Source organism: Procambarus clarkii, chromosome 55 (assembly GCF_040958095.1).
Source record: "Procambarus clarkii isolate CNS0578487 chromosome 55, FALCON_Pclarkii_2.0, whole genome shotgun sequence".
Taxonomy (NCBI): Eukaryota; Metazoa; Arthropoda; class Malacostraca; order Decapoda; family Cambaridae; genus Procambarus; species Procambarus clarkii.
In genome coordinates, this window is record NC_091204.1 from 26183208 (window position 1) to 26209145 (window position 25938).

General features: G+C 41.1%; 2 protein-coding genes across 11 annotated transcripts in view; one reads left to right on the top strand and one right to left on the bottom strand.

Moving 5' to 3' along the window:
- The window catches only part of LOC138352916 (uncharacterized), a 230529-nt gene that overhangs the window by 108257 nt on the left and 96334 nt on the right, over positions 1–25938 (top strand). The gene's annotated exons all lie outside the window — the stretch shown is intronic.
- The window catches only part of LOC123747839 (uncharacterized), a 236116-nt gene continuing 219563 nt past the window's right edge, over positions 9386–25938 (bottom strand). For 3 of the 5 annotated variants that reach the window (XM_069305558.1, XM_069305556.1, XM_069305557.1), the window contains 4 exons: positions 25143–25322; positions 24607–25026; positions 10782–10926; positions 9386–10305 (listed from right to left, as the gene is read on the bottom strand). In XM_069305558.1, the coding sequence (XP_069161659.1) occupies positions 9722–10305; positions 10782–10926; positions 24607–25026; positions 25143–25322 (1329 nt within the window). In that variant the 3' untranslated portion in view covers positions 9386–9721. Of the gene's footprint in view, positions 10306–10781; positions 10977–15377; positions 16050–24606; positions 25027–25142; positions 25323–25938 lie in introns of those variants that run through there. The other 2 variants (XM_069305559.1, XM_069305560.1) reach the window with 2 other exon arrangements.

Sequence of the window (25938 nt, forward strand, 5' to 3'; positions counted from 1 at the left end):
GACCATGGTGTGTTGTGATATTACCATACTGGACCATGGTGTGTTGTGATATTACCATACTGGTCCATGGTGTGTTGTGATATTACCATACTGGTCCATGGTGTGTTGTGATATTACCATACTGGTCCATGGTGTGTTGTGATATTACCATACTGGACCATGGTGTGTTGTGATATTACCATACTGGACCATGGTGTGTTGTGATATTACCATACTGGTCCATGGTGTGTTGTGATATTACCATACTGGTCCATGGTGTGTTGTGATATTACCATACTGGACCATGGTGTGTTGTGATATTACCATACTGGTCCATGGTGTGTTGTGATATTACCATACTGGATCATAGTGTGTTGTGATATTACCATACTGGACCATGGTGTGTTGTGATATTACCATATGGGTGTGAGGTGGTGTTATGACCACACATACGCCAGTATGATCATACTGTAGCTGGTGTATGATGTGCTCAAACTGTATAGTGATATCTTGGCTGATTAGCCTAGTATCACGAATATTAATTTATGTAGGTATTCTCTTTTCGTCAACACACTAGAATTAAATGTGTATTGCCAATGTATGCCACATATATCTATGTATATTATATATCTGTACCATAAGTCCTTGCCATGTATTTGTGGATATATATTAGAAGTCTAGTGAATAGCAATAGCCTAATGTTATGTAGCTTGAAAAACATCCGTATGAGCTTATATTATGGAATGCTACATAATGCTGTATTGGAAATATTCTGTGAACTATGATGGAGAATGTATAAATTTAGGTCTCGGATGTATTACTGTCATGTATGCTGTGTAATTGCCCTTTCATTATTGTTCATTACATTGTCCTCTAACATTAAATTAGATTTTGGCACTGTGAGATGTATACCACATAGACATGGTTTTGATACACATGTTTTATATATATATTTATTTATTTATTTATTAATTTATGCATATACAAGAATGTACATAAGGAATGTGAGGATACAAATATGGTAATTACAGTCTTGTAAAGCCACTAGCACGCACAGCGTTTCTGGCAGGTCCTTAATCTAAGAAAATTTTAAGGAGGTAAATACTTGCAAAATTATAGACAAAAAATGATAACAGATTACATGAAATGAAAAAAAAGATGAGAGAAAATTGTAGGTACAGTATATTAAAGCACATAGGTAGCTAAGATTGATTGCAATGACAGCTTGAATGGTAGTTGACAAAAAAATTGGTAGGCATAATACAGCAGAAACAATATAAGATTGGTTGCAATGACAGCTTGAATGGTAGTTGACAAAAATTGGTAGTCACAATACAGCATATGGCTAGCACATAAAAGAAGACAGCAATGAACACAATGATAAGGTTGTTTGAAATTACATAAAATTTAGGAGATTGGGTAACACTAGGTACAGAGCAAATTTAAAGCTCAGTGTAGGAAAACTAAGAAGATGAAGTTAGGTACTTTTTGGTTTTGCTTTTAAATAAGGCAAAAGTTTTACAGTTTTTCAATTCACTAGGGAGTGAGTTCCATAAACTAGGTCCCTTAATTTGCATAGAGTGTTTACACAGATTAAGTTTGACCCTGGGGATATCAAAGAGATATTTATTTCTGGTGTGGTGATAATGGGTCCTATTACATCTGTCTAGGGAGAGTTTCAGAGCATGGTTTGCATTTAAGAACAGGGTTTTGTAAATGTAGTTGACACAAGAGAATGTGTGGAGGGAGTTAATATTTAGCAAGTTTAGAGATTTAAACAAGGGAGCTGAGTGTTGTCTGAAAGCTGAGTTAGTTATCATTCTGATAGCAGATTTTTGCTGTGTGATGATGGGCTTAAGGTGGTTTGCAGTGGTAGACCCCCATGCACAGATACCATAATTAAGATAGGGGTAAATTAGTGCATAATATAGTGAGAGGAGAGCAGAGTTAGGAACATAATATCTGATTTTGGAGAGTATACCAACTGTCTTAGAGACTTTCTTAGTTATGTGTTGAATGTGGGTGCTGAAGTTGAGTCTCTTGTCTAGGAATAGGCCAAGAAACTTGCCATCATCTTTATTACTGATGTTAATGTTGTCTATCTGTAGCTGAATTGCATTTGATGATTTGCTTCCAAATAAGATGTAGTAAGTCTTTTCGATGTTTAATGTTAGTTTGTTCGTTGACATCCATAAGTGGACTTTTTTTAATTCATTATTCACAACATTATTTAGTGTATGTGGGTTGAGGTTTGAATAGATAAGAGTAGTATCGTCAGCAAACAGTATAGGTTTGAGAATAATAGAGACATTAGGCAGATCGTTTATATATATAAGAAATAGAAGAGGTCCTAAGATGCTGCCCTGTGGCACTCCAACGGTAATTGGTAGAGTGGACGAAGTTGTATCATTGATGGTTACATATTGGTGTCTGTCACTAAGATAGGATCGGATGTAGTCAAGGGCAAGGCCTCGGATTCCATAATGCTGGAGTTTAAGTAAGAGGTAGTTGTGATTAACAGTATCAAAGGCTTTTCTTAGGTCAATGAAGAGTCCAATCGGAAACTCATTTTTGTCAAGGGCTGAGTAGATAACGTCAAGGAGACTAATGATTGCATCGTTGGTGCTCTTTTGGGACCGGAAGCCAAACTGGCAGGGGCTGAGTATGTCGAATTTTACGAGGTAGGAATAGAGCTGTTTGTAAATAATTTTTTCAAATATTTTTGATAGAATGGGTAGATTTGATATTGGTCTATAATTGTTTATGTCCGCCGGATTGCCTCCTTTATGGACTGGCGTTACTCTTGCTTTTTTGAGGATATCAGGGAAGGTGTGACACTCTATAGATTTGTTGAACAGTAGTGCTATGGGTGGGGCAAGGGCATGGGAGGCTCTCTTGTACACAATGGACGGAATTTCACTGGTGTTCCCTGCCTTGGTTTTTAGAGAGTGTATGATGGACACAACATCTGCCGGGCTGAATGGTGAAAGGAGAAGAGAGTTTGGATAGCTGCCTGAGAGATATGTGTTAATATGTGTCTGAGTCTGTGGGATTTTACTGGCAAGATTAGCACCAACCGATGAAAAGAAACTATTAAATTCATTTGCCATTTCTAAATCAGTTGACGGTATATCCCCATCCTTGTAGAGTTTTATTTGGTTATAATAATAATAATAATAATAATAATTATAATAATAATAATTTTTATTTAGGCAAAGGTACATACATAAAGAGATTTTACAAAGTTTGTTGGCTTTATAGATAGAGCTAGTACATACAATGCCTAAAGCCACTATCACGCAAAGCGTTTCGGGCAGGAAAAAACACTACTGACTAAAGCTTAAAACTAATGGGTAAAAAGAAAAAAATGCGTTGAGTACAAATAAAAATAGAGGTAAAAGAGGGGGGGAACATTGTTGAAAAAACAGCACAAATACAATTATAAATTATTACAGAAAATTACATTAAAACAGCGTTGATTTGTAAAACAAAAAAAAAACAAAAAACATACATGGGTTGACAATAGAAGGGTAAGGTAGGTTACATGGAATTTATTAGGTATAGCTTCGTTTTTAACTTAAACTGGTTGAGAGAGATACTGTCTTTAACATGGTTGGGAAGGTCATTCCACATCCTGGGCCCCTTGATTTGTAGAGCATTTCTGGTTTGATTAAGTCGTACTCTAGGAATATCAAAACTGTATTTATTTCTGGTGTGGTGCTCATGGGTTCTGTTACAACCTTCTATGAAGCTTTTGAGATCAGGATTGGCATTACAATTTAGCGTTTTGTATATGTATAATACACATGAGTGAATGTGCAGTGACTTAATGTCCAACATATTCAGAGATTTGAGTAGGGGTACCGAGTGATGTCTGGGGCCAGAGTTGGATATTGTCCTAATAGCAGCTTTGTGTTGAGTAATTAGAGGACGTAAGTGATTTTGGGTAGTAGAGCCCCAAGCACAAATACCATAGTTGAGATATGGATAGATAAGGGAGTAATAGAGAGAGTTGCTTAGTTATAAGATGCTGCCACAGGGCAGCATCTTAGGACCTCTTCTATTTCTTATATATATAAACGATCTGCCTAATGTCTCCAATATTCTCAAACCTATATTGTTTGCTGACGATACTACCCTTATCTACTCAAACCTCAACCCACATACACTAAATAATGTTGTGAATAATGAATTAAAAAAAGTCCACTTATGGATGTCAACGAACAAACTAACATTAAACATCGAAAAGACTTACTACATCTTATTTGGAAGCAAATCATCAAATGCAATTCAGCTACAGATAGACAACATTAACATCAGTAATAAAAATGATGGCAAGTTTCTTGGCCTATTCCTAGACAAGAGACTCAACTTCAGCACCCACATTCAACACATAACTAAGAAAGTCTCTAAGACAGTTGGTATACTCTCCAAAATCAGATATTATGTTCCTAACTCTGCTCTCCTCTCACTATATTATGCACTAATCTACCCCTATCTTAATTATGGTATCTCTGCATGGGGGTCTACCACTGCAAACCACCTTAAGCCCATCATCACACAGCAAAAATCTGCTATCAGAATAATAACTAACTCTGCTTTCAGACAACACTCAGCTCCCTTGTTTAAATCTCTAAACTTGCTAAATATTAACTCCCTCCACACATTCTCTTGTGTCAACTACATTTACAAAACCCTGTTCTTAAATGCAAACCATGCTCTGAAACTCTCCCTGGACAGATGTAATAGGACCCATTATCACCACACCAGAAATAAATATCTCTTTGATATCCCCAGGGTCAAACTTAATCTGTGTAAACACTCTATGCAAATTAAGGGACCTAGTTTATGGAACTCACTCCCTAGTGAATTGAAAAACTGTAAAACTTTTGCCTTATTTAAAAGCAAAACCAAAAAGTACCTAACTTCATCTTCTTAGTTTTCCTACACTGAGCTTTAAATTTGCTCTGTACCTAGTGTTACCCAATCTCCTAATTTTTATGTAATTTCAAACAACCTTATCATTGTGTTCATTGCTGTCTTCTTTTATGTGCTAGCCATATGCTGTATTGTGACTACCAATTTTTGTCAACTACCATTCAAGCTGTCATTGCAACCAATCTTATATTGTTTCTGCTGTATTATGCCTACCAATTTTTTTGTCAACTACCATTCAAGCTGTCATTGCAATCAATCTTAGCTACCTATGTGCTTTAATATACTGTACCTACAATTTTCTCTCATCTTTTTTTTCATTTCATGTAATCTGTTATCATTTTTTGTCTATAATTTTGCAAGTATTTACCTCCTTAAAATTTTCTTAGATTAAGGACCTGCCAGAAACGCTGTGCGTGCTAGTGGCTTTACAAGACTGTAATTACCATATTTGTATCCTCACATTCCTTATGTACATTCTTGTATATGCATAAATTAATAAATAAATAAATAAATATATATATAAAACATGTGTATCAAAACCATGTCTATGTGGTATACATCTCACAGTGCCAAAATCTAATTTAATGTTAGAGGACAATGTAATGAACAATAATGAAAGGGCAATTACACAGCATACATGACAGTAATACATCCGAGACCTAAATTTATACATTCTCCATCATAGTTCACAGAATATTTCCAATACAGCATTATGTAGCATTCCATAATATAAGCTCATACGGATGTTTTTCAAGCTACATAACATTAGGCTATTGCTATTCACTAGACTTCTAATATATATCCACAAATACATGGCAAGGACTTATGGTACAGATATATAATATACATAGATATATGTGGCATACATTGGCAATACACATTTAATTCTAGTGTGTTGACGAAAAGAGAATACCTACATAAATTAATATTCGTGATACTAGGCTAATCAGCCAAGATATCACTATACAGTTTGAGCACATCATACACCAGCTACAGTATGATCATACTGGCGTATGTGTGGTCATAACACCACCTCACACCCATATGGTAATATCACAACACACCATGGTCCAGTATGGTAATATCACAACACACTATGATCCAGTATGGTAATATCACAACACACCATGGACCAGTATGGTAATATCACAACACACCATGGTCCAGTATGGTAATATCACAACACACCATGGACCAGTATGGTAATATCACAACACACCATGGACCAGTATGGTAATATCACAACACACCATGGTCCAGTATGGTAATATCACAACACACCATGGTCCAGTATGGTAATATCACAACACACCATGGACCAGTATGGTAATATCACAACACACCATGGACCAGTATGGTAATATCACAACACACCATGGACCAGTATGGTAATATCACAACACACCATGGTCCAGTATGGTAATATCACAACACACCATGGTCCAGTATGGTAATATCACAACACACCATGGACCAGTATGGTAATATCACAACACACCATGGTCCAGTATGGTAATACCACAACACACCATGGACCAGAGTAGTGAATAAGGAGACAGATTGAGGTAAAAAAAATTTCAGAAACGGTTGGGCACTTCCATGCCGACTTGACCCTGGCGGGCCAGGTAGTCCATCCCTCTTGTTTTAGGTGGTTAGGTTAGGGCACAGTCAGCGCGCTCCTGGCTGGCTGGCGGTGGTGGGGTGGTGGTCCCCCCTGGGGTCCCGGGGGGACCACCACCCATGGTGTACCTGAGGAACTGGTGCCCTATCCTAACCTGTTTTTGCACGATTTGTCTCGAGCTTTTAAGATGAGTCTAGGGCCTCAAGGAGGGGGTCTCTACTTATGAGAGGTACCGAGGATGAATGTTCAATAGTTGGAAACCAAAAAATACACTGGTGAAAGGCATATAAACGTTTTTGGAGTATTTTAATGGCATGAGCAAAAATGCACGATTTGTCCCGGGGGTGTTACGAGAGTACTACGGTATCAATTTGGGGGCCCTTACTTTTGAATGGATCAGAGGGTGAATGTTCAATAGATTCAAACCAAGAAACGCAGTTGAAAGCGAATATAGAAGTTTTTGGAGTACTTTAATGAGGCTATGACTGAATAGTATAGGGAGTCCTTGGGCACAGCTCCATTTTCTGTAATGGTCAGAGGTGGATAACCCCAGTGGGGGTCAAGCATACAAGGGGGGGTCAAGATTCCTTACAAAGACCAAGTTTGGATATATAGGTGTAGTAAGCCTTATCTTGAATTTGTATGATACTGTGGGGTACATTGACATGAAGGGCGAGTCATAGAACAGGATCTGCATGTGAGATGGGTCATATTGGGGTTTTAAAGAAGTTAAGATAGCTTTAAAGAGTCCTGTGTGCTTGATAGTGGGGAAATGTTCTGTCAATAATTCTCGTGTTTTGAATCTGAATGAGGGGTCCTAGTTTGCGTTCTAGTCGTAAAATGAGTTCCTTAGTATATTTGCTATGGAAAATGAGCTTTCAGTACTCTATATAATTTGAAATGAGGTCAAGAAAGACATGTTTATGTGCGAGAAGAGTCAGGTTGGAAACTGTTTATTCCAGTCATCCCCCCTCGGCATTGCTCCGTTTTCTGTAGCTAAAGTAAAGATTCCATTTTCTGTGGTATTCAGTTGAATACTGGTGAAAAAGGCATACTTGCATTTGTATGGTTCTAACCTGTTTATAGATATATTTTTCGGGCCTCAAATTAGATTTTAATATGAAAAATAGCATCAAATGTATGTCTATCTTTTGTAATAAACATTACAAGCATTAACAATACCTGTGATATTTCATAGCATACGAAGAGAAGTTTAAATAGTGGGGCCTCAGCCATATTGTGTTGGGGTTTGACACTCCAAATACTAATTTGACACTCATAAATATACTATAAAGGAAAGTAGTTGAGTGGTTTAAGCTATTTAATACGTACTGGGAATCTGTTCGTATTCTGTATTAAATTTCATTTTTTAACATCATAATAGTTTTCAGCTATTGTGGTGGGGGCCCAATAACTTCGTATAGCGCAACGACTGGCGCTATCTGTACTTAGTCCCCCCTAAACTTAAAACTGTTGCACAATCTTACTTAAACACATTGCTAAACTCTTATACACAAACAAAAACTCAATTTTTAACTTACACAAATAAACCCAGGGCTTTCACAGTTGCACAATCTTACTTAAACACATTGCTAAACTCTTATACACAAACAAAAACTCAATTTTTAACTTACACAAATAAACCCAGGGCTTTCACATTCGCGCAAAATACTTAGTCCCCCCTAAACTTGAACACTCACAATCTTATGGTGCTTTAATTTCCAAAGCCTTCCAAACCTGCACTGGGTCCTGCCCAGCTGACTTGCGGCTGGATGGATTACAATTGAGCCAAAAACAGTTGGTCAGGGCGAGATACGGCCTCATTTTTAGAGACATTTACTATAGCAAAAGCTTGAACGTCGAAAACTGAATGCGGGCCTGCACGAGAGTTGTTCTTGGCACTCGAATGTTTAGAGATTAAAATACATAGAATCTTATAAAGCCTCTTTATAAAAATGATATGCCACTGCGTATTATGATTGTTTTATCATAAATATTGCATAAATACTTACACGATTTCATAAACAAAAAAAAACTTTTAATGAGCCATGGTTGGAAGGTTTCATCATTACAGTAAATACAAACTTTTAAAACTAATTAAAAATATATGTCTCATAGAGGAAGATTTATTCTTCAGGATATATATTATTTATTAATTAAGAGTTTCATTCTGTATAAAAAATGAAAGTTGCGAATATTTTCAAAACTCTGGCCACAAATTTTTTTATAAATGTTTTCTAAGGGAGTAAATCTTGCTTCCTCTCTTTCTCCCAAATGTTTCCTCATTTGCACAGGAGCAGAGCAACCTTCGTGCGGGCCCTGGTTCAGTTCCCCAACGTCCGAGCTAATGGACATTACAAATTTCACTAAATGATGCAGTATCTTAGCTGTCTCTCTAATTATAAAGGTGTTAATCTTTTTTTTTTAACCTTTGAGTGCTAGGTCTCAAAAAGGTTCTTTACCTCAGAAAGAAAGAGAGAGAGAGAGAGAGAGATTCTATTTTTGTCCATATTCGAGCGGAATGTTGAACAACCTTCGTGCGGGTCCTGGTTCAGTTCCCCAACGTCCGAGATATTGGACATTACAAATTTCACTAAATGATTCATTATCTTAGCAGCCTCTCTAATTATAAAGTTGTTAATCTTTTTTATAACCTTTGAGTGCTAGTTCTCAAAAGGTAGCAAATTTCTCTAAATGAGGCAGTATCTCGCCCCCACCCCCCGGATCAATGATTTTAGGGCAGTAAATAAGCAATTGCAATCTAATCCCCCCCCCCCAAAAAAAAATACTGTTCATGAAAATGTGAGCTTATTTATACTAATTTATGAATATAAAAAAACAACTCGACATTTGTACAATTTTTATTTACATAAATAAATTAGTCTCTATGCCTTTTTTGTCTTAGGAAATAATCGGTCGAAGGACATGTGAAATGGTGCGTCTGCAAATAGGGCAGTTTCTCATAGATACAAGACAATTACTGCATGTTACCATATGTCTGCAGGGCAGCAGTACGACACTCAACGCATTGTTAAAGCACACCTTACACAAAATATCAGCAGCCCAAGACGTTGGCGTAGATGTGTTCATCACAGTTTCAACATGGGATGTCGCATCAAAGTCTGTGGCCTCTTCGCCAGTTTCAACATCCATTTCATTAGCGACTATAGTCGTCTCTTCCGCCTATGTTTCAACAGGAGAAGGCAAAGCCCGCAAACCAAGATTAGTGCTCATGAATCCGCTCATTGATCCAACAACGTCGACATCCATTTCATTAGCTGTGGCGACTGTTTCCATGTCAGAGGGCGCGGATTGCCATTCCAGATTCGCAGGCTCTACCCTACCTTCCACATCCTCATGATGAATTCCCCTTAAACCCATTTCGGCTTTAGTGCTCTCTTGCATATACCACAACATTAATTCTATACATCTGGCCTCTGTAACAAACGGTAATAAATCTTTGGTGCTTTTGAGATATAGCCTTAAGGCAGGTCTCACACAGACATCAGGAAATCCAAAATGTTCAATTAATGCTGGGAAAAAACCCAAACCTTCCATCAGACCAGTTAAAAGATGTTCATCTATGGGTTTTATAGTTCGACGCTGCGAAGATTCTCTAGCATTCTTAATGAACTGTGCATCCTTTTTAATGTTGACAAAGGTGCACTCAGGATACCATTGCGCGTGCAGTGTCCAAGGGTCGTCAGCGGGTTCCCAATTACGAAAACCATTCCCACAGAAAAAGCAGCGCATGTGGTCACTTAGGCCTGTAAATTTAAGAAAAAAAATATTCCCAGAAAAAGCAGCGCATGTGGTCACTTAGGCCTGTAAATTTAAGAAAAAAAATATTCCCATTCATTATTATTATTATAGCTCACATCCGGCAATGTTGTAATACAAAAACACACACACGCGCGCACACACACACACACACACACACACACTTCCCGGGACCAAAGAGCCAGAGCTCCACCCCCGCAAGCACAATTGGGGGAGTAAACACACTTTTTTTTCAGATATATACAAGAGTTGTTACATTCTTGTATGGCCTAGCATTTCGGGCAGGTCCCTAGAATACAATCCCCACCTCGAAGAATCGTTTTTTTTACAACCAAGTACCCATTTTACTGTTGAGTCAAACAGACGCTACAGTTAAGGATTTGCGTCCAGTAAATTCTCCCCGGCCAGGAGGATACACACGCACACACTAAAAATAACAAAAACTCCAACAATATTTGTTTACCACAGAAGAAAAATCTTGATTCTGCCAATTCGTGAGATGTTTGCTTGACACAACCAGTCCAGCTGAGGTCGAATGTTTCCAAACGCTGTTTGTATGTTGCCAAGCCTGGATATCTAGGTTTAGCGTATGGAATTACCCCCAGAACCTGCAAATCATCTCCAGTCATTTTAGTTTCTTCCTCGCGGGGTGGGGTCTCTAAAAAAACAAAGATGCTCCATCACATATATGCATAAGACACAGGTTCTAAGTCAATTCTTTCAAAAACAAAAAAAAATAAAGAAAAATTATTTGAAAAGACTTCCTGCGTTTATACTTATTTTTTTTGTCCTCCCTCCACATCGCCAATACTAATTATTCACAGATAAACTAGTAAATTATATTTATACAATATACTCACGATCAGATGTTGCTATATTCTTTGGTTCGAATAGGGGTGAAAAGAAATCCAGCCCATATTCGAATGCCAGTTTGGTGATTTCCAAAGGAACGTTATTGTCCTTTTCGCCTCTTATGAAGGAACAATTTGGCGACACTTTCGCATGCCTACTACGGGGCGTATCGCCCTCAATCCAAGCATGCACAACTTTACAACAAAAGGCGCAGGAACAATGATCCGCAACTCTCAGATAATAAAATCCCTCATTCACCAGGTCTTGGAGGTTTAGCCACTCGACAGGCCAATTTATAAAGGTGTCTAAACGCATTTGGGCACATTTAAGACTGTCCCTGGAGTAAAACGTTTTAGTACGGGAAGGTTCCATTGTGTACTGGTGCGACACTGGCGAATGGAGGCAAGATCCTAGGCTATATATTGCCCGTCCTTTCCCTCCCCGAAATAAGTGTCAAAGATCGCTACATATGTGCTAGTTTCTTTTTTTTTTTTTGGTTTGGCAATTCTAGCCACCGCTACTCTTTTTTTTATGGCATAATTATGAGGAAACAGGGAAAGGAAAAAATGACTCGCAAATGTGCTAAATCATGTTGCATAATGCAGTGAATTAAAAAAAAAAGATGGCAGTTGGTAGTCTAGGAAAGGTGACCAAGTACTTATTTTTGGTGATAATTATCGAGAAATGTCATTAACTACATAAGGTATCCCTAATGTCAATAAGTTATCACAAACCTTCCAATAATGATGTGGCCTCCATGACTTTATATATATTTCATTAAGGGAATATGGTCTGACTATGGTTTTTTTTCATGTGGGGGGGGGGGGGGGGGGGGAACATTAAAAAAAAAATTGTAACATGTCGCACTGTGTTTGACCTTTTCTGCTTCTGAAAAAAAAGGTTGCCAGTGTTTGGGTATTAAGCTGACGTATATTGATATTTTATGGCAAGATATTTTGAGATACATATTGCGCTATTTGAGGTGTTTTTTTTTATACTAATTAAGTCAGTGAAAAAAAAATGTTCCTATGGGCTTCTTGTTGGTCGAGGCCCTTATAATAATAATATAAATATTTGCTCAGTACGTGGTAACTTTACACACGCACTAGCAGGGATGGAGATATAAGGGCGCAAAGCCCCCACGACGAATATTCGCAGGGTCGACACAGGGCGGTTGACTAGGCTTTATCCAAAACATAAGGGAAAGTAAAAAAAAAAGAAACATGGAGACGTGGCTGGAAACGCACACCGGATATTTAAACCGATGAAGAATTTTGCAATAATGAAACTTGCATTGTGTATCCTGTAAACTGCATATCTTGCGTCCCGTACGGGATGGCGAAGGACATATCAGTGAAATACAAACACGCAAGCGCCTATGGTGAACGCAGGCCTTTGTATAATCTCAAGAGATGTGTTCCCCATGATCGCCCAATTCCCGGTTCAATTCATGTCTCCAATCGTCGAGCTGAAAATCTCCCCTGCATTATTGCTGCTGCAGTGCAATATGGTATAGGGGCGCCTGTAGAGAACAATGAGATCGCCAAGTCGCATATAGAAAAATCCAAAGATCGTGATATGCTCACCGGATTAAAAGAAGATACAACGCAAAATCGCCTCATCTATTTCAAAAAGGCTATAGAAGCCATAACGAGATTCATCAAGTCTTCTCCGGAAATCGCACGAGTTGTATTACCTGTGGGTATTGGTCGCACCTGTGTTCAAAGAGATGAAGTTTGGGAGGAAACATATCTTCCAATTATCGAAGATCTGTATGAAAACTTAAAACATTACGATGTTAATGTTATATTGGTGCGTAATGACCAGAGCTCCAAGGAAAAAAAAATGCCCCTGGCAACTCTACGATGCGCAGTTGTCCCCCGCGCCGGCGTGAAAAGTGTATATAGACCCCCTTCCGAGTCACTACCTCACAAGCCAGCACTATGGAGCTCCCCTCCCTGATTGGCGACTTTGCCTCTTTGCCCATCTATAACAATCGTGATTGTCTGCTCTATGATTTGGATGCAACAAGCGTGCAGTTGAGCGAAATGGTGCACACTTTATGGGAACGATACCCCTATGCTCGATTGCATCGGAAAAACCTGCCGTACAAAAATCGTGCTGTTAGAACTGATAGAGATATCCCCGGCCTCATATTTGTTGGCGAAGCACCCGAATTCTGCAATAGGATGGATGACGACCCCTATGAAAGTTATGCTGTTTTACCGCACCTTATTGGATTAATCACCCAGTTTACCAACGGTCCAGCGACGCCATCTTCTTACAAAAAGCCCAGGTACGAAGCATGGAGTTTGGATGAGCATTTTTATGACGGCCTGAAAAATGATACCGAATACCAAAGATGGCGTTGGTTTGACAAAGCTCTGCGAAAAGCCATTGAACATATTCTTCAGAGAAGCCGAAGAGGACAAGTGGGAAGGATTATTTTCCCATATGGGTTGGGCAAGGCTTGCGGGCAGTATCTCACAAGTGGCGAACGCAACATATGGGAGACTAAATATTTCCCTGTGATGTGCAAATTAGCTCAGAAACTGCAAGAACGTGGTATAGACACTTTAATGATATGTCCTGTAAATAATGACACGCCAACTCGCTCTCCAACCCATGGCATCTTTAGACACAAGATTCCACGTATGGCCATTCCCCCTGTTTCTACGAATGATAAAGACTCTGTTTCTACTGTCGGACCTGCCGCTGACGTGAGAGAAGACGGGTCAGCTGTCGTGGAAGATGATCCATCTACCGGCGCCATGTCTGTTACTGTGGGTGATGAAGTGCTCACTATTGTGGAAGACGACGACAATGAAGACAAAGAGAAAATGGAAATGGAATATAATGAAGATGAGATTAGAAAAGCTGTAGAATCTATATTGTAATATTTCATACAAATTAAACCACAAAAAAAGAAATGTTAACCTGTATTTTTATTTACTTTACCTAATTTCTCTACACACACACACATTTATTTATTTATTGTTTCCTAATTTCTCTGTACAAAAAGAAAAACTATGAATTACATATTATAAAAGCCTCTAACAACTCTATGTGACAAGGTTTATATAAGACGAAGGTTATGTTAAAAAAACCTTTTTAATCGCTTCGAGATGTGTTCCAACTACATGCGAGCCAAATTACGGAGACTCAAAGATTCTATTATTGAAGTGGATTTCCCCAACGATGATATATTTAAACCCGGGGACTGTATTGTCTATGATCTTCCTGCCCTACACCAGTTTTCTAATGGTTACTCCCAACAGCTGTGGGAAAAATATCCTTATGGGGTGGTTGAAAAGAAAATATGTCCTGAAACGCTTTGTGCTGTAGTTACGGATCGTGACACTCCAGGAAATATAATCCTCTCCCCGCCACCAGAACCTAATGTGCAGCCTTATCTCTTAGCCCTCATATGTCAATATAGTGTAGGTGCGTCTATTGAAAATAATGACATTAACCAATTTCATATTAAGCACAGTAAAGATATTGATTTAGTAGCGGGATTGCGGAGAGATACAACTATCAACAGACGATGGTGTTTTAAAAAGGCCGTGAGTCGCATTATGAGCGAAGCCAAGAGTAATAATTCTATCAAACGGATAGTTATGCCATTTGGTATAGGCTGCAATTCTCGGGTGGGTTGGTCTAGAGCAGGTGAAGAAGAAGAAGAATGGCTGGCATCTTACTACCCTACACTGGCTCATTTGGCCCATGTAATGAAAAAATGCAAAAAAGAATTTGTGCTGGTGCGTCCTAAACAAGATGGAGCAGGGAAAGGTCAAGTACCGCCACAAGTAGTGAAAAGACCATCGAGTAAAAGGAGGAACCTTAGATCTTATTACACTAACGACAAATAATAAAAAAGTGCTTGTTTTTTTTTGTATATGTACTCATAATAAAAATAAAAAAATTGTATAAATGTCAAGTTTTTTTTTTTATCTGTTAAAGTAGTTTTTAAAAATAAGAGAGAGACCTCATCACTTATTCACCCCCATGACAAGTACTCTAGCAAATACTACCTGACATTTTTTTTTAACATATTTCATCTTCAAGGGGAGTGTGCAATAATAATAATAATAATGATACATGATTTTTTTTTATTTAGGTAAAAAACACATATATATATATATATATATATATACAAACAAAATAATGTTCTGGTTGAACAGAGTCTGGGTTGGGGACAAAGTCTCGGGATTTGGGGATAACCCCCCCCCCCATCAGGCCACCCGCACATTGTTCCTGTAGTATGTCCCCTTTGCATCATTAGTTCCTAAGAGTTATCTTGTGGGTGGAGCTCTATCTAGATCTGCCTTAATGACTGGATGCAAATTTTCCCTCCAATAAACCTCATCCTCTGGCGCAATTTCCTCAGCTTCGGAGGTGGAACAATAATCCCCATAATCCCCAAAGAAAATTTCTCTAAATGCATTCTGCGCTCGAACTTTGTCATGATAAATAAACCAGTTTTCACGCTGTTTAAAATCAATCCCCGCAAACTGTTTTTCTATTTCACCTTGGGCTTGCACCCACTCGATAATGTTGGGTATTCCATTATACGCCACATTAATCAAGCCTATTCCTATTTCGACAGGTAGTCTTATTTCTGTTTCGTCACAAAAACCGCCATATACGGTCTCAACGGCGTTAATTTTTTTTGTTTTCTGTCTTCGAACATGTGAGTCTTCTAAATCTGCGCCTTCATACTGCTTTTCAATTGCCGCCAAAGCCTTGACGCGTGCGATGAACTTGGGCAATTCCTCATACTCCACGACGCAATGACCTCGTGAAATAAATACCAGGGGCGATTCCCTGCATTGCATCTTCCTCTTTTCCTCAACATCTACAGCCTGATGGCCGAGCTCTGATAAAAGATATAACAGAAAAATTAATTGCATACGCCCATAGAGAGAGAGAAAAAATCGTTGAACTTTATTGGATTTCTTTTAGATTTAACTTTTAACTACTTGGAACGAATTATCAATGAGGCACAAACCATGACAAGTCCTGTAAAGTATTAGGGTTTATGCATACCATTTATAGTCTCCATCACAGCTTGGTCGTATGATCTCTCACTGAGAACCCCACACCCACCCCAGCCAGATATAGGCCGAGACCTCCTGAACTTGCTGCCAGGGGTCGCCAGTTTATTTTTTTTGTTTTTTATCTATAAGTTGGAATAAATAAGCTCGTATTTCCTTGAACGTTTTTTGACAAAATTCTTGATGTGGGAAACAAATACTCAAATGTGTGAGGGAATGAAAATGCGCGAAGAGGCCATAATGGTCCTAAGAACACACATTCTTTCCACAGTCACTGATAAGTCGCCAGCTGGATGGATTGCAATTGCTTATTTACTGCCCTAAAATCATTGATCCGGGGGGGTGGGGGCGAGATACTGCCTCATTTAGAGAAATTTGCTATGTGCAATAGCTCGGACGTTGGGGAACTGAACCGGGTCCTGCACGAAGGTTGCTCAACATTCCGCTCGAATATGGACAAAAATAGAATCTCTCTCTCTCTCTCTCTCTCTCTTTCTGAGGTAAAGAACCTTTTTGAGACCTAGCACTCAAAGGTTAAAAAAAAAAGATTAACACCTTTATAATTAGTGAGACAGCTAAGATACTGCATCATTTAGTGAAATTTGTAATGTCCATTAGCTCGGACGTTGGGGAACTGAACCAGGGCCCGCACGAAGGTTGCTCTGCTCCTGTGCAAATGAGGAAACATTTGGGAGAAAGAGAGGAAGCAAGATTTACTCCCTTAGAAAACATTTATAAAAAAATTTGTGGCCAGAGTTTTGAAAATATTGGCAACTTTCATTTTTTATACAGAATGAAACTCTTAATTAATAAATAATATATATCCTGAAGAATAAATCTTCCTCTATGAGACATATATTTTTAATTAGTTTTAAAAGTTTGTATTTACTGTAATGATGAAGCCTTCCAACCATGGCTCATTAAAAGTTTTTTTTTGTTTATGAAATCGTGTAAGTATTTATGCAATATTTATTATAAAACAATCATAATACGCAGTGGCATATCATTTTTATAAAGAGGCTTTATAAGGTAAATATAATAGCAATGCGAAACTCTTTCTATCTGACGTATTATTTTAAATAAATACATTTGGGCGAAAAACATGTCAATTGCCCACGTAAGCGACTTGGGTGGGATCTTGCAGATTCTATGTATTTTAATCTCTAAACATTCGAGTGCCAAGAACAACTCTCGTGCAGGCCCGCATTCAGTTTTCGACGTTCAAGCTTTTGCTATAGTAAATGTCTCTAAAAATGAGGCCGTATCTCCCCCTGACCAACTGTTTTTGGCTCAATTGTAATCCATCCAGCCGCAAGTCAGCTGGGCAGGACCCAGTGCAGGTTTGGAAGGCTTTGGAAATTAAAGCACCATAAGATTGTGAGTGTTCAAGTTTAGGGGGGACTAAGTATTTTGCGCGAATGTGAAAGCCCTGGGTTTATTTGTGTAAGTTAAAAATTGAGTTTTTGTTTGTGTATAAGAGTTTAGCAATGTGTTTAAGTAAGATTGTGCAACTGTGTAAGCCCTGGGTTTATTTGTGCAAGTTAAAAATTGAGTTTTTGTTTGTGTATAAGAGTTTAGCAATGTGTTTAAGTAAGATTGTGCAACAGTTTTAAGTTTAGGGGGGACTAAGTACAGATAGCGCCAGTCGTTGCGCTATATGAAGTTATTGGGCCCCCACCACAATAACTGAAAACCATTATGATGTTAAAAAATGAAATTTAATACAGAATACGAATCTGAACAGATTCCCAGTACGTATTAAATTGCTTAAACCACTCAAGTACTTTCCTTTATAGTATATTTTTGAGTGTCAAATTAATATTTGGAGTGTCAAACCCCAACACAATATGGCTGAGGCCCCACTATTTAAACTTCTCTTCGTATGCTATGAAATATCACAGGTATTGTTAATGCTTGTAATGTTTATTACAAAAGATAGACATACATTTGATGCTATTTTTCATATTAAAATCTAATTTGAGGCCCGAAAAATATATCTATAAACAGGTTAGAACCATACAAATGCAAGTATGCCTTTTTCACCAGTATTCAACTGAATACCACAGAAAATGGAATCTTTACTTTAGCTACAGAAAACGGAGCAATGCCGAGGGGGGATGACTGGAATAAACAGTTTCCAACCTGACTCTTCTCGCACATAAACATGTCTTTCTTGACCTCATTTCAAATTATATAGAGTACTGAAAGCTCATTTTCCATAGCAAATATACTAAGGAACTCATTTTACGACTAGAACGCAAACTAGGACCCCTCATTCAGATTCAAAACACGAGAATTATTGACTGAACATTTCCCCACTATCAAGCACACAGGACTCTTTAAAGCTATCTTAACTTCTTTAAAACCCCAATATGACCCATCTCGCATGCAGATCCTGTTCTATGACTCGCCCTTCATGTCAATTTACCCCACAGTATCATGCAAATTCAAGATAAGGCTTACTACACCTATATATCCAAAATGGTCTTTGTAAGGAATCTTGACCCCCCCCCCCTTGTATGCTTGACCCCCACTGGGGTTATCCACCTCTGACCATTAGAGAAAATGGAGCTGTGCCCAAGGGCTCCCTATACTATTCAGTCATAGCCTCATTAAAGTACTCCAAAAACTTCTATATTCGCTTTCAACTGTGTTTCTTGGTTTGAATCTATTGAACATTCACCCTCTGATCCATTCAAAAGTAAGGGCCCCCAAATTGATACCGTAGTACTCTCGTAACACCCCCGGGACAAATCGTGCATTTTTGCTCATGCCATTAAAATACTCCAAAAACGTTTATATGCCTTTCACCAGTGTATTTTTTGGTTTCCAACTATTGAACATTCATCCTCGTTACCTCTCATAAGTAGAGACCCCCTCCTTGAGGCCCTAGACTCATCTTAAAAGCTCGAGCCGAATCGTGCAAAAAAAACAGGTTAGGATAGGGCACCAGTTCCTCAGGTACACCATGGGTGGTGGTCCCCCCGGGACCCCAAGGGGGACCACCACCCCACCACCGCCAGCCAGCCAGGAGCGCGCTGACTGTGCCCTAACCTAACCACCTAAAACAAGAGGGATGGACGATCTGGCCCGACAGGGTCAAGTCGTCATGGAAGTGCCCAACCGTTTCTGAAATTTTTTTACCTCAATCTGTCTCCTTATTCACTACTGACCAGTATGGTAATATCACAACACACCATGGACCAGTATGGTAATATCACAACACACCATGGTCCAGTATGGTAATACAATACAATTTTATTTAGGTAAGGTACATACATACAATAAATATTTACAAGGATTGTTTACTTAGGTATAGCTAGTACATACAATGCCTAAAGCCACTATTACGCAAAGCGTTTCGGGCATGATAAACTTAAATGACAAGCTTAATACTAATTGAGCATAATGAGTAGAATGAAAACAAGAAATGAAAACATAGATGAAAAAGCAGCACAAATACAATTATGTCGACAAACAGCGCTCTTTAAAGAAAAAAACAGACATTGGTTGACAATAGAAGGGTAAGGTAGGTTACAGGGAATTTATTAGGTATAGCCCGCTTTTAACTTAAACTGGTTGAGAGAGGTACAGTCTTTAACATGGTTGGGAAGGTCATTCCACATTCTGGGCCCCTTGATTTGTAGAGCATTTCTAGTTTGATTAAGTCGTACTCTAGGAATATCAAAACTGTATTTATTTCTGGTGTGATGCTCATGGGTTCTGATACAACCTTCTATGAAGCTTTTGAGATCAGGATTGGCATTATAGTTAATATCACAACACACCATGGTCCAGTATGGTAATATCACAACACACCATGGTCCAGTATGGTAATATCACAACACACCATGGCGGTAATATCACAACACACCATGGTCCAGTATGGTAATATCACAACACACCATGGTCCAGTATGGTAATATCACAACACACCATGGTCCAGTATGGTAATATCACAACACACACCATAGACCAGTATAGTAATATCACAACACACCATGGACCAGTATGGTAATATCATAACACACCATGGTCCAGTATGGTAATATCACAACACACCATGGACCAGTATGGTAATATCACAACACACCATGGACCAGTATGGTAATATCACAGCACACCATGGTCCAGTATCGTAATATCACAACACCATGGACCAGTATGGTAATATCACAACACACCATGGACCAGTATGGTAATATCACAACACACCATGGACCAGTATGGTAATATCACAACACACCATGGTCCAGGTTGGTAATATCACAACACACCATGGACCAGTATGGTAATATCACAACACACCATGGACCAGTATGGTAATATCACAACACACCATGGTCCAGTATGGTAATATCACAACACACCATGGTCCAGTATGGTAATATCACAACACACTATGGTCCAGTATGGTAATAGCACAACACACCATGGACCAGTATGGTAATATCACAACACACCATGGTCCAGTATGGTAATATCACAACACACCACGAACCAGTATGGTAATATCACAACACACCATGGTCCAGTATGGTAATATCACAACACACCATGGACCAGTATGGTAATATCACAACACACCATGGACCAGTATGGTAATAGCACAACACACCATGGACCAGTATGGTAATATCACAACACACCATAGTCCAGTATGGTAATATCACAACACACCATGGTCCAGTATGGTAATATCACAACACACCACGGACCAGTATGGTAATATCACAACACACCATGGTCCAGTATGGTAATATCACAACACACCACGGACCAGTATGGTAATATCACAACACACCATGGACCAGTATGGTAATATCACAACACACCATAGTCCAGTATGGTAATATCACAACACACCATGGTCCAGTATGGTAATATCACAACACACCATGGTCCAGTATTGTAATATCACAACACACCTGAGTGATTGTGAGATGATGGTGATATAGCAGTGATAATAATATAAAAAAGATAGTGTGATAGTGATACTGAGGTGATGATACGACGGTGATAGTGAGGTGATGGTAATATAGCTGTGATAGTGAGGCGATATAGCAGTGATAGTATAGTGGTGATTTAGCAGTGATACTGAGGTGATGGTACTGTAGCAGTGATAGTGATATATCAGTATATGTAAGGAGGAAAAATATCAGTGAGGTGATAATGCAGTGAAAGAGAAATGATGTTGGTGTAGCAGTGATAGTGTTATGATGATATAGTGATAAAGGTATGTCCTTAAATTACATTGGCATCAAAACACGCAGTCCATGGTGATGCAGGAGTGATAGTGATGATGGTGGTACAGTGAACTAGAGTGGCAGCACAACACCACAGTAGTGATGGTGGTGGTACAGTGAACTAGAGTGGCAGCACAACACCACAGTAGTGATGGTGGTGGTACAGTGAACTAGAGTGGCAGCACAACACCACAGTAGTGATGATGGTGGTACAGTGAACTAGAGTGGCAGCACAACACCACAGTAGTGATGGTACAGTGAACTAGAGTGGCAGCACAACCCCACAGTACTGATTGTGGTGGTACAGTGAACTAGAGTGGCAGCACAACACCACAGAAGTGATGGTGGTGGTACAGTGAACTAGAGTGGCAGCACAACACCACAGTAGTGATGGTACAGTGAACTAGAGTGGCAGCGCAACCCCACAGTACTGATTGTGGTGGTACAGTGAACTAGAGTGGCAGCACAACACCACAGAAGTGATGGTGGTGGTACAGTGAACTAGAGTGGCAGCACAACACCACAGTAGTGATGGTACAGTGAACTAGAGTGTCAGCACAGCACCACAGTAGTGATGGTGGTGGTACAGTGAACTAGAGTGGCAGCACAACACTACAGTAGTGATGGTGGTCGTACAGTGAACTAGAGTGGCAGCACAACACCACAGAAGTGATGGTGGTGGTACAGTGAACTAGAGTGGCAGCACAACACCACAGTAGTGATGGTGGTCGTACAGTGAACTAGAGTGGCAGCACAACACCACAGAAGTGATGGTGGTGGTACAGTGAACTAGAGTGGCAGCACAACACCACAGTAGTGATGGTGGTGGTACAGTGAACTAGAGTGGCAGCACAACACTACAGTAGTGATGGTACAGTGAACTAGAGTGGCAGCACAGCACCACAGTAGTGATAATGGTGGTACAGTGAACTTGAGTGGCAGCACAACACCACAGTAGTGATGGTGGTGGTACAGTGAACTAGAGTGGCAGCACAACACCACAGAAGTGATGGTGGTGGTACAGTGAACTAGAGTGGCAGCACAACACCACAGTAGTGATGGTGGTGTGTTACGGACCCGAGTCCAGCGTCCGAGCCCGGAGCAGTGACGACCACGCCATCTGTGGGTCAGCTCCCGAAACACCCTCCAAATGGATGGCGCCATCTAGTGAGGACGAGATATACTGGCCACAAGGGCTAGTTTCCCGTCCTGATCAGCTCATAACACAGCCGCTGCTGATCCCTGGTGAGGTGACGCTTAGACAGCAACGCCATCTATGGAGTGGATAGGTGGGCGTTTGGGTCTGAGCCGGTAAGTGACGTGCCCTAGAGTGTCCCTAGTACTGATGACGTGTCTGATTACAGAGTCGACCTGGGACTGCTGAATCGGACAGTGGATCAGTCTACCCAAGGCAGCCGTCTCGTCTCCAAGTATTTGCTGCAGCAGCTGTGAGTCGCCCCCCGGATGAACACTGTGGTGTTAGCCTGCCGGTGACGTGGCAGTTGAGGGATTGTCGTACCCGGGACTGACTGGTGGAGACGCTTAACCACTGGGGTGTTGTGGCAAGGAGAGTGGTCTGTGGGATCACACGAGGCTCCTGACTAGGGCTCGCTACCCTAGTATCGGTCGTGGAGTGGCCTAACCAGCGCTGCTGATTGGAACCTGCCAGCTACCGGCTGGACTTGTGGTTGATGGCCTCCACGACGGTGCCCCCAGTGGAACTGTGATTTGGCTGGCCTGTGGCCAGGGTAGACTCAAGAGAATCGAAGGATTCGTCGTGAGGCCACAAGAGGACCAAGAGCTTAGCACCGTTGAGCACCGTGAACGTCCAGAGTCTTCAGAAGAAGACTACGTTGTACATTCTAGTGTTTATACCTCCCCCGTGTAATCTTTTATATATTATTTATGGTGACGGTAATAATTGTATCAAGTTTTTGCCTTTATTTCCCTTCCCCTTTTATTTACTTGCGTTACGGATCACATCCCTTGAAAGCCACTACTAGCTTGGGGCCGGATACCCAACCTCTAACAACATCAGAGAAAGAACCCGGTTGCGACCCGAGAGGGCCGTAACATGGTGGTACAGTGAACTAGAGTGGCAGCACAACACCACAGTAGTGATGGTGGTGGTACAGTGAACTAGAGTGGCAGCACAACACCACAGTAGTGATGGTGGTGGTACAGTGAACTTGAGTGGCAGCACAACACCACAGTAGTGATGGTGGTGGTACAGTGAAATTGAGTGGCAGCACAACACCACAGTAGTGATGGTACAGTGAACTAGAGTGGCAGCACAACACCACAGTAGTGATGGTGGTGCTACAGTGAACTACAGTGGCATCACAACACAGTAGTGATGGTGGTGGTACAGTGAACTAGAGTGGCAGCACAACACCACAGTAGTGATGGTGGTACGGTGAACATGAGTGGCAGCATAACACCACAGTAGTGATGGTACAGTGAACTAGAGTGGCAGCACAACACCACAGTAGTGATGGTGGTGGTACAGTGAACTAGAGTGGCAGCACAACACCACAGTAGTGATGGTGATGGTACAGTGAACTAGAGTGGCAGCATAACACCACAGTAGTGATGGTGATGGTACAGTGAACTAGAGTGGCAGCACAACACCACAGTAGTGATGGTACAGTGAACTAGAGTGTCAGCACAACACCACAGTAGTGATGGTGGTGGTACAGTGAACTAGAGTGGCAGCACAACACCACAGTAGTGATGGTGGTGGTACAGTGAACTGTAGTGGCAGCACAACACCACAGTAGTGATGGTGGTGGTACAGTGAACTAGAGTGGCAGCACAACACCACAGGAGTGATGGTACAGTGAACTAGAGTGTCAGCACAACACCACAGTAGTGATGGTGGTGGTACAGTGAACTAGAGTGGCAGCACAACACCACAGTAGTGATGGTGGTGGTACAGTGAACTAGAGTGGCAGCACAACACCACAGTAGTGATGGTGGTGGTACAGTGAACTAGAGTGGCAGCACAACACCACAGTAGTGATGGTGGTGATACAATGAACTAGAGTGGCAGCACAACACCACAGTCCACCACAGTCACCTCAGTAATGTCACTGTGGTTGACTGCTGCCCTCAACACATCCAGGCCGCTCACCACATGACCGAAGACATATGACCACTGGCGACCACCCTGGAGGTCCCTGGTGGTGATGGCGAACTGGGCACTCCTGGGATCCCCCGGATCATCGCAGCACAACACAGGTCCTGCCCGGCCTGACCCCCGGTACTGCCCCTGGAGGTCAGGAAGCAGTGGGGCTCCTCCCTCACCATCATTACTCTCGTAGTCTCCGCCCTCCACAAACTCCCGCGGCTCACCCTTGCACACCACCTGCAACAGTTTAGTGTTGCAGTAGGTGTGGCCCCGCTGGCCCGTACACAACAACACAAACTGTCTGGCCAGCGGAGTGTCAGGGGTCAGCTGGATGGTGACCCGCCCTCTTGTTGACCCCGCCCACCCGAGGTCACGGAACGCCAGGGTGCAGGAGGGCTCCAGCACGCCCACAACCTCACTCTCCTGCAGAAAATGAAATAAAGCATGCGGATATCTGTATAACAAAATGTTATCATATTAGTTATCAAAACTCAGTAAGTAGGTAATGTCAGTAAGAGAAGTGGGTGTAATAAAGTGACCTGGAGGGTGTGGGCGTGGGCGGGCGTGGGCTGACGCAGGAGTGGGTGGAGGTACAGCTGTCCGTCTTGTAGAGTTATCCTGGCGGAGCGGCGGCCATCTTGGTCTTCCTGGACGGCCAACACCCGGCCAGCCTCCACCAGCCTCTTGACGGGCTCCCTCATCCTGCGGAGGTCCTCAACCTGTGGACAGTGTCAGCCCCATTATCACCTGTGGTCAGTGTCAGCCCCATTATCACCTCTGGTCGGTGTCAGCCTCATTATCACCTGTGGTCAGTGACAGCCCCATTATCACCTGTGGTCAGTGTCAGCCCCATTATCACCTGTGGTCAGTGTAAGCTCCATTATCACCTGTGGTCAGTGTCTGCCCCATTATCACCTGTGGTCGGTGTTAGCCCCATTATCACCTGTGGTCAGTGTCAGCTCCATTATCACCTGTGGTCAGTGTCAGCCCCATTATCACCTGTGGTCAGTGTCAGCCCCATTATCACCTGTGGTCAGTGTCAGCCCCATTATCACCTGTGGTCAGTGTCAGCCCCATTATCACCTGTGGTCAGTGTCAGCTCCATTATCACCTGTGGTCAGTGTCAGCCCCATTATCACCTGTGGACAGTGTCAGCCCCATTATCACCTGTGGACAGTGTCAGCCCCATTATCACCTGTGGACAGTGTCAGCCCCATTATCACCTGTGGACAGTGTCAGCCCCATTATCACCTGTGGTCAGTGTCAGCCCCATTATCACCTGTGGTCAGTGTCAGCCCCATTATCACCTGTGGTCAGTGTCAGCCCCATTATCAC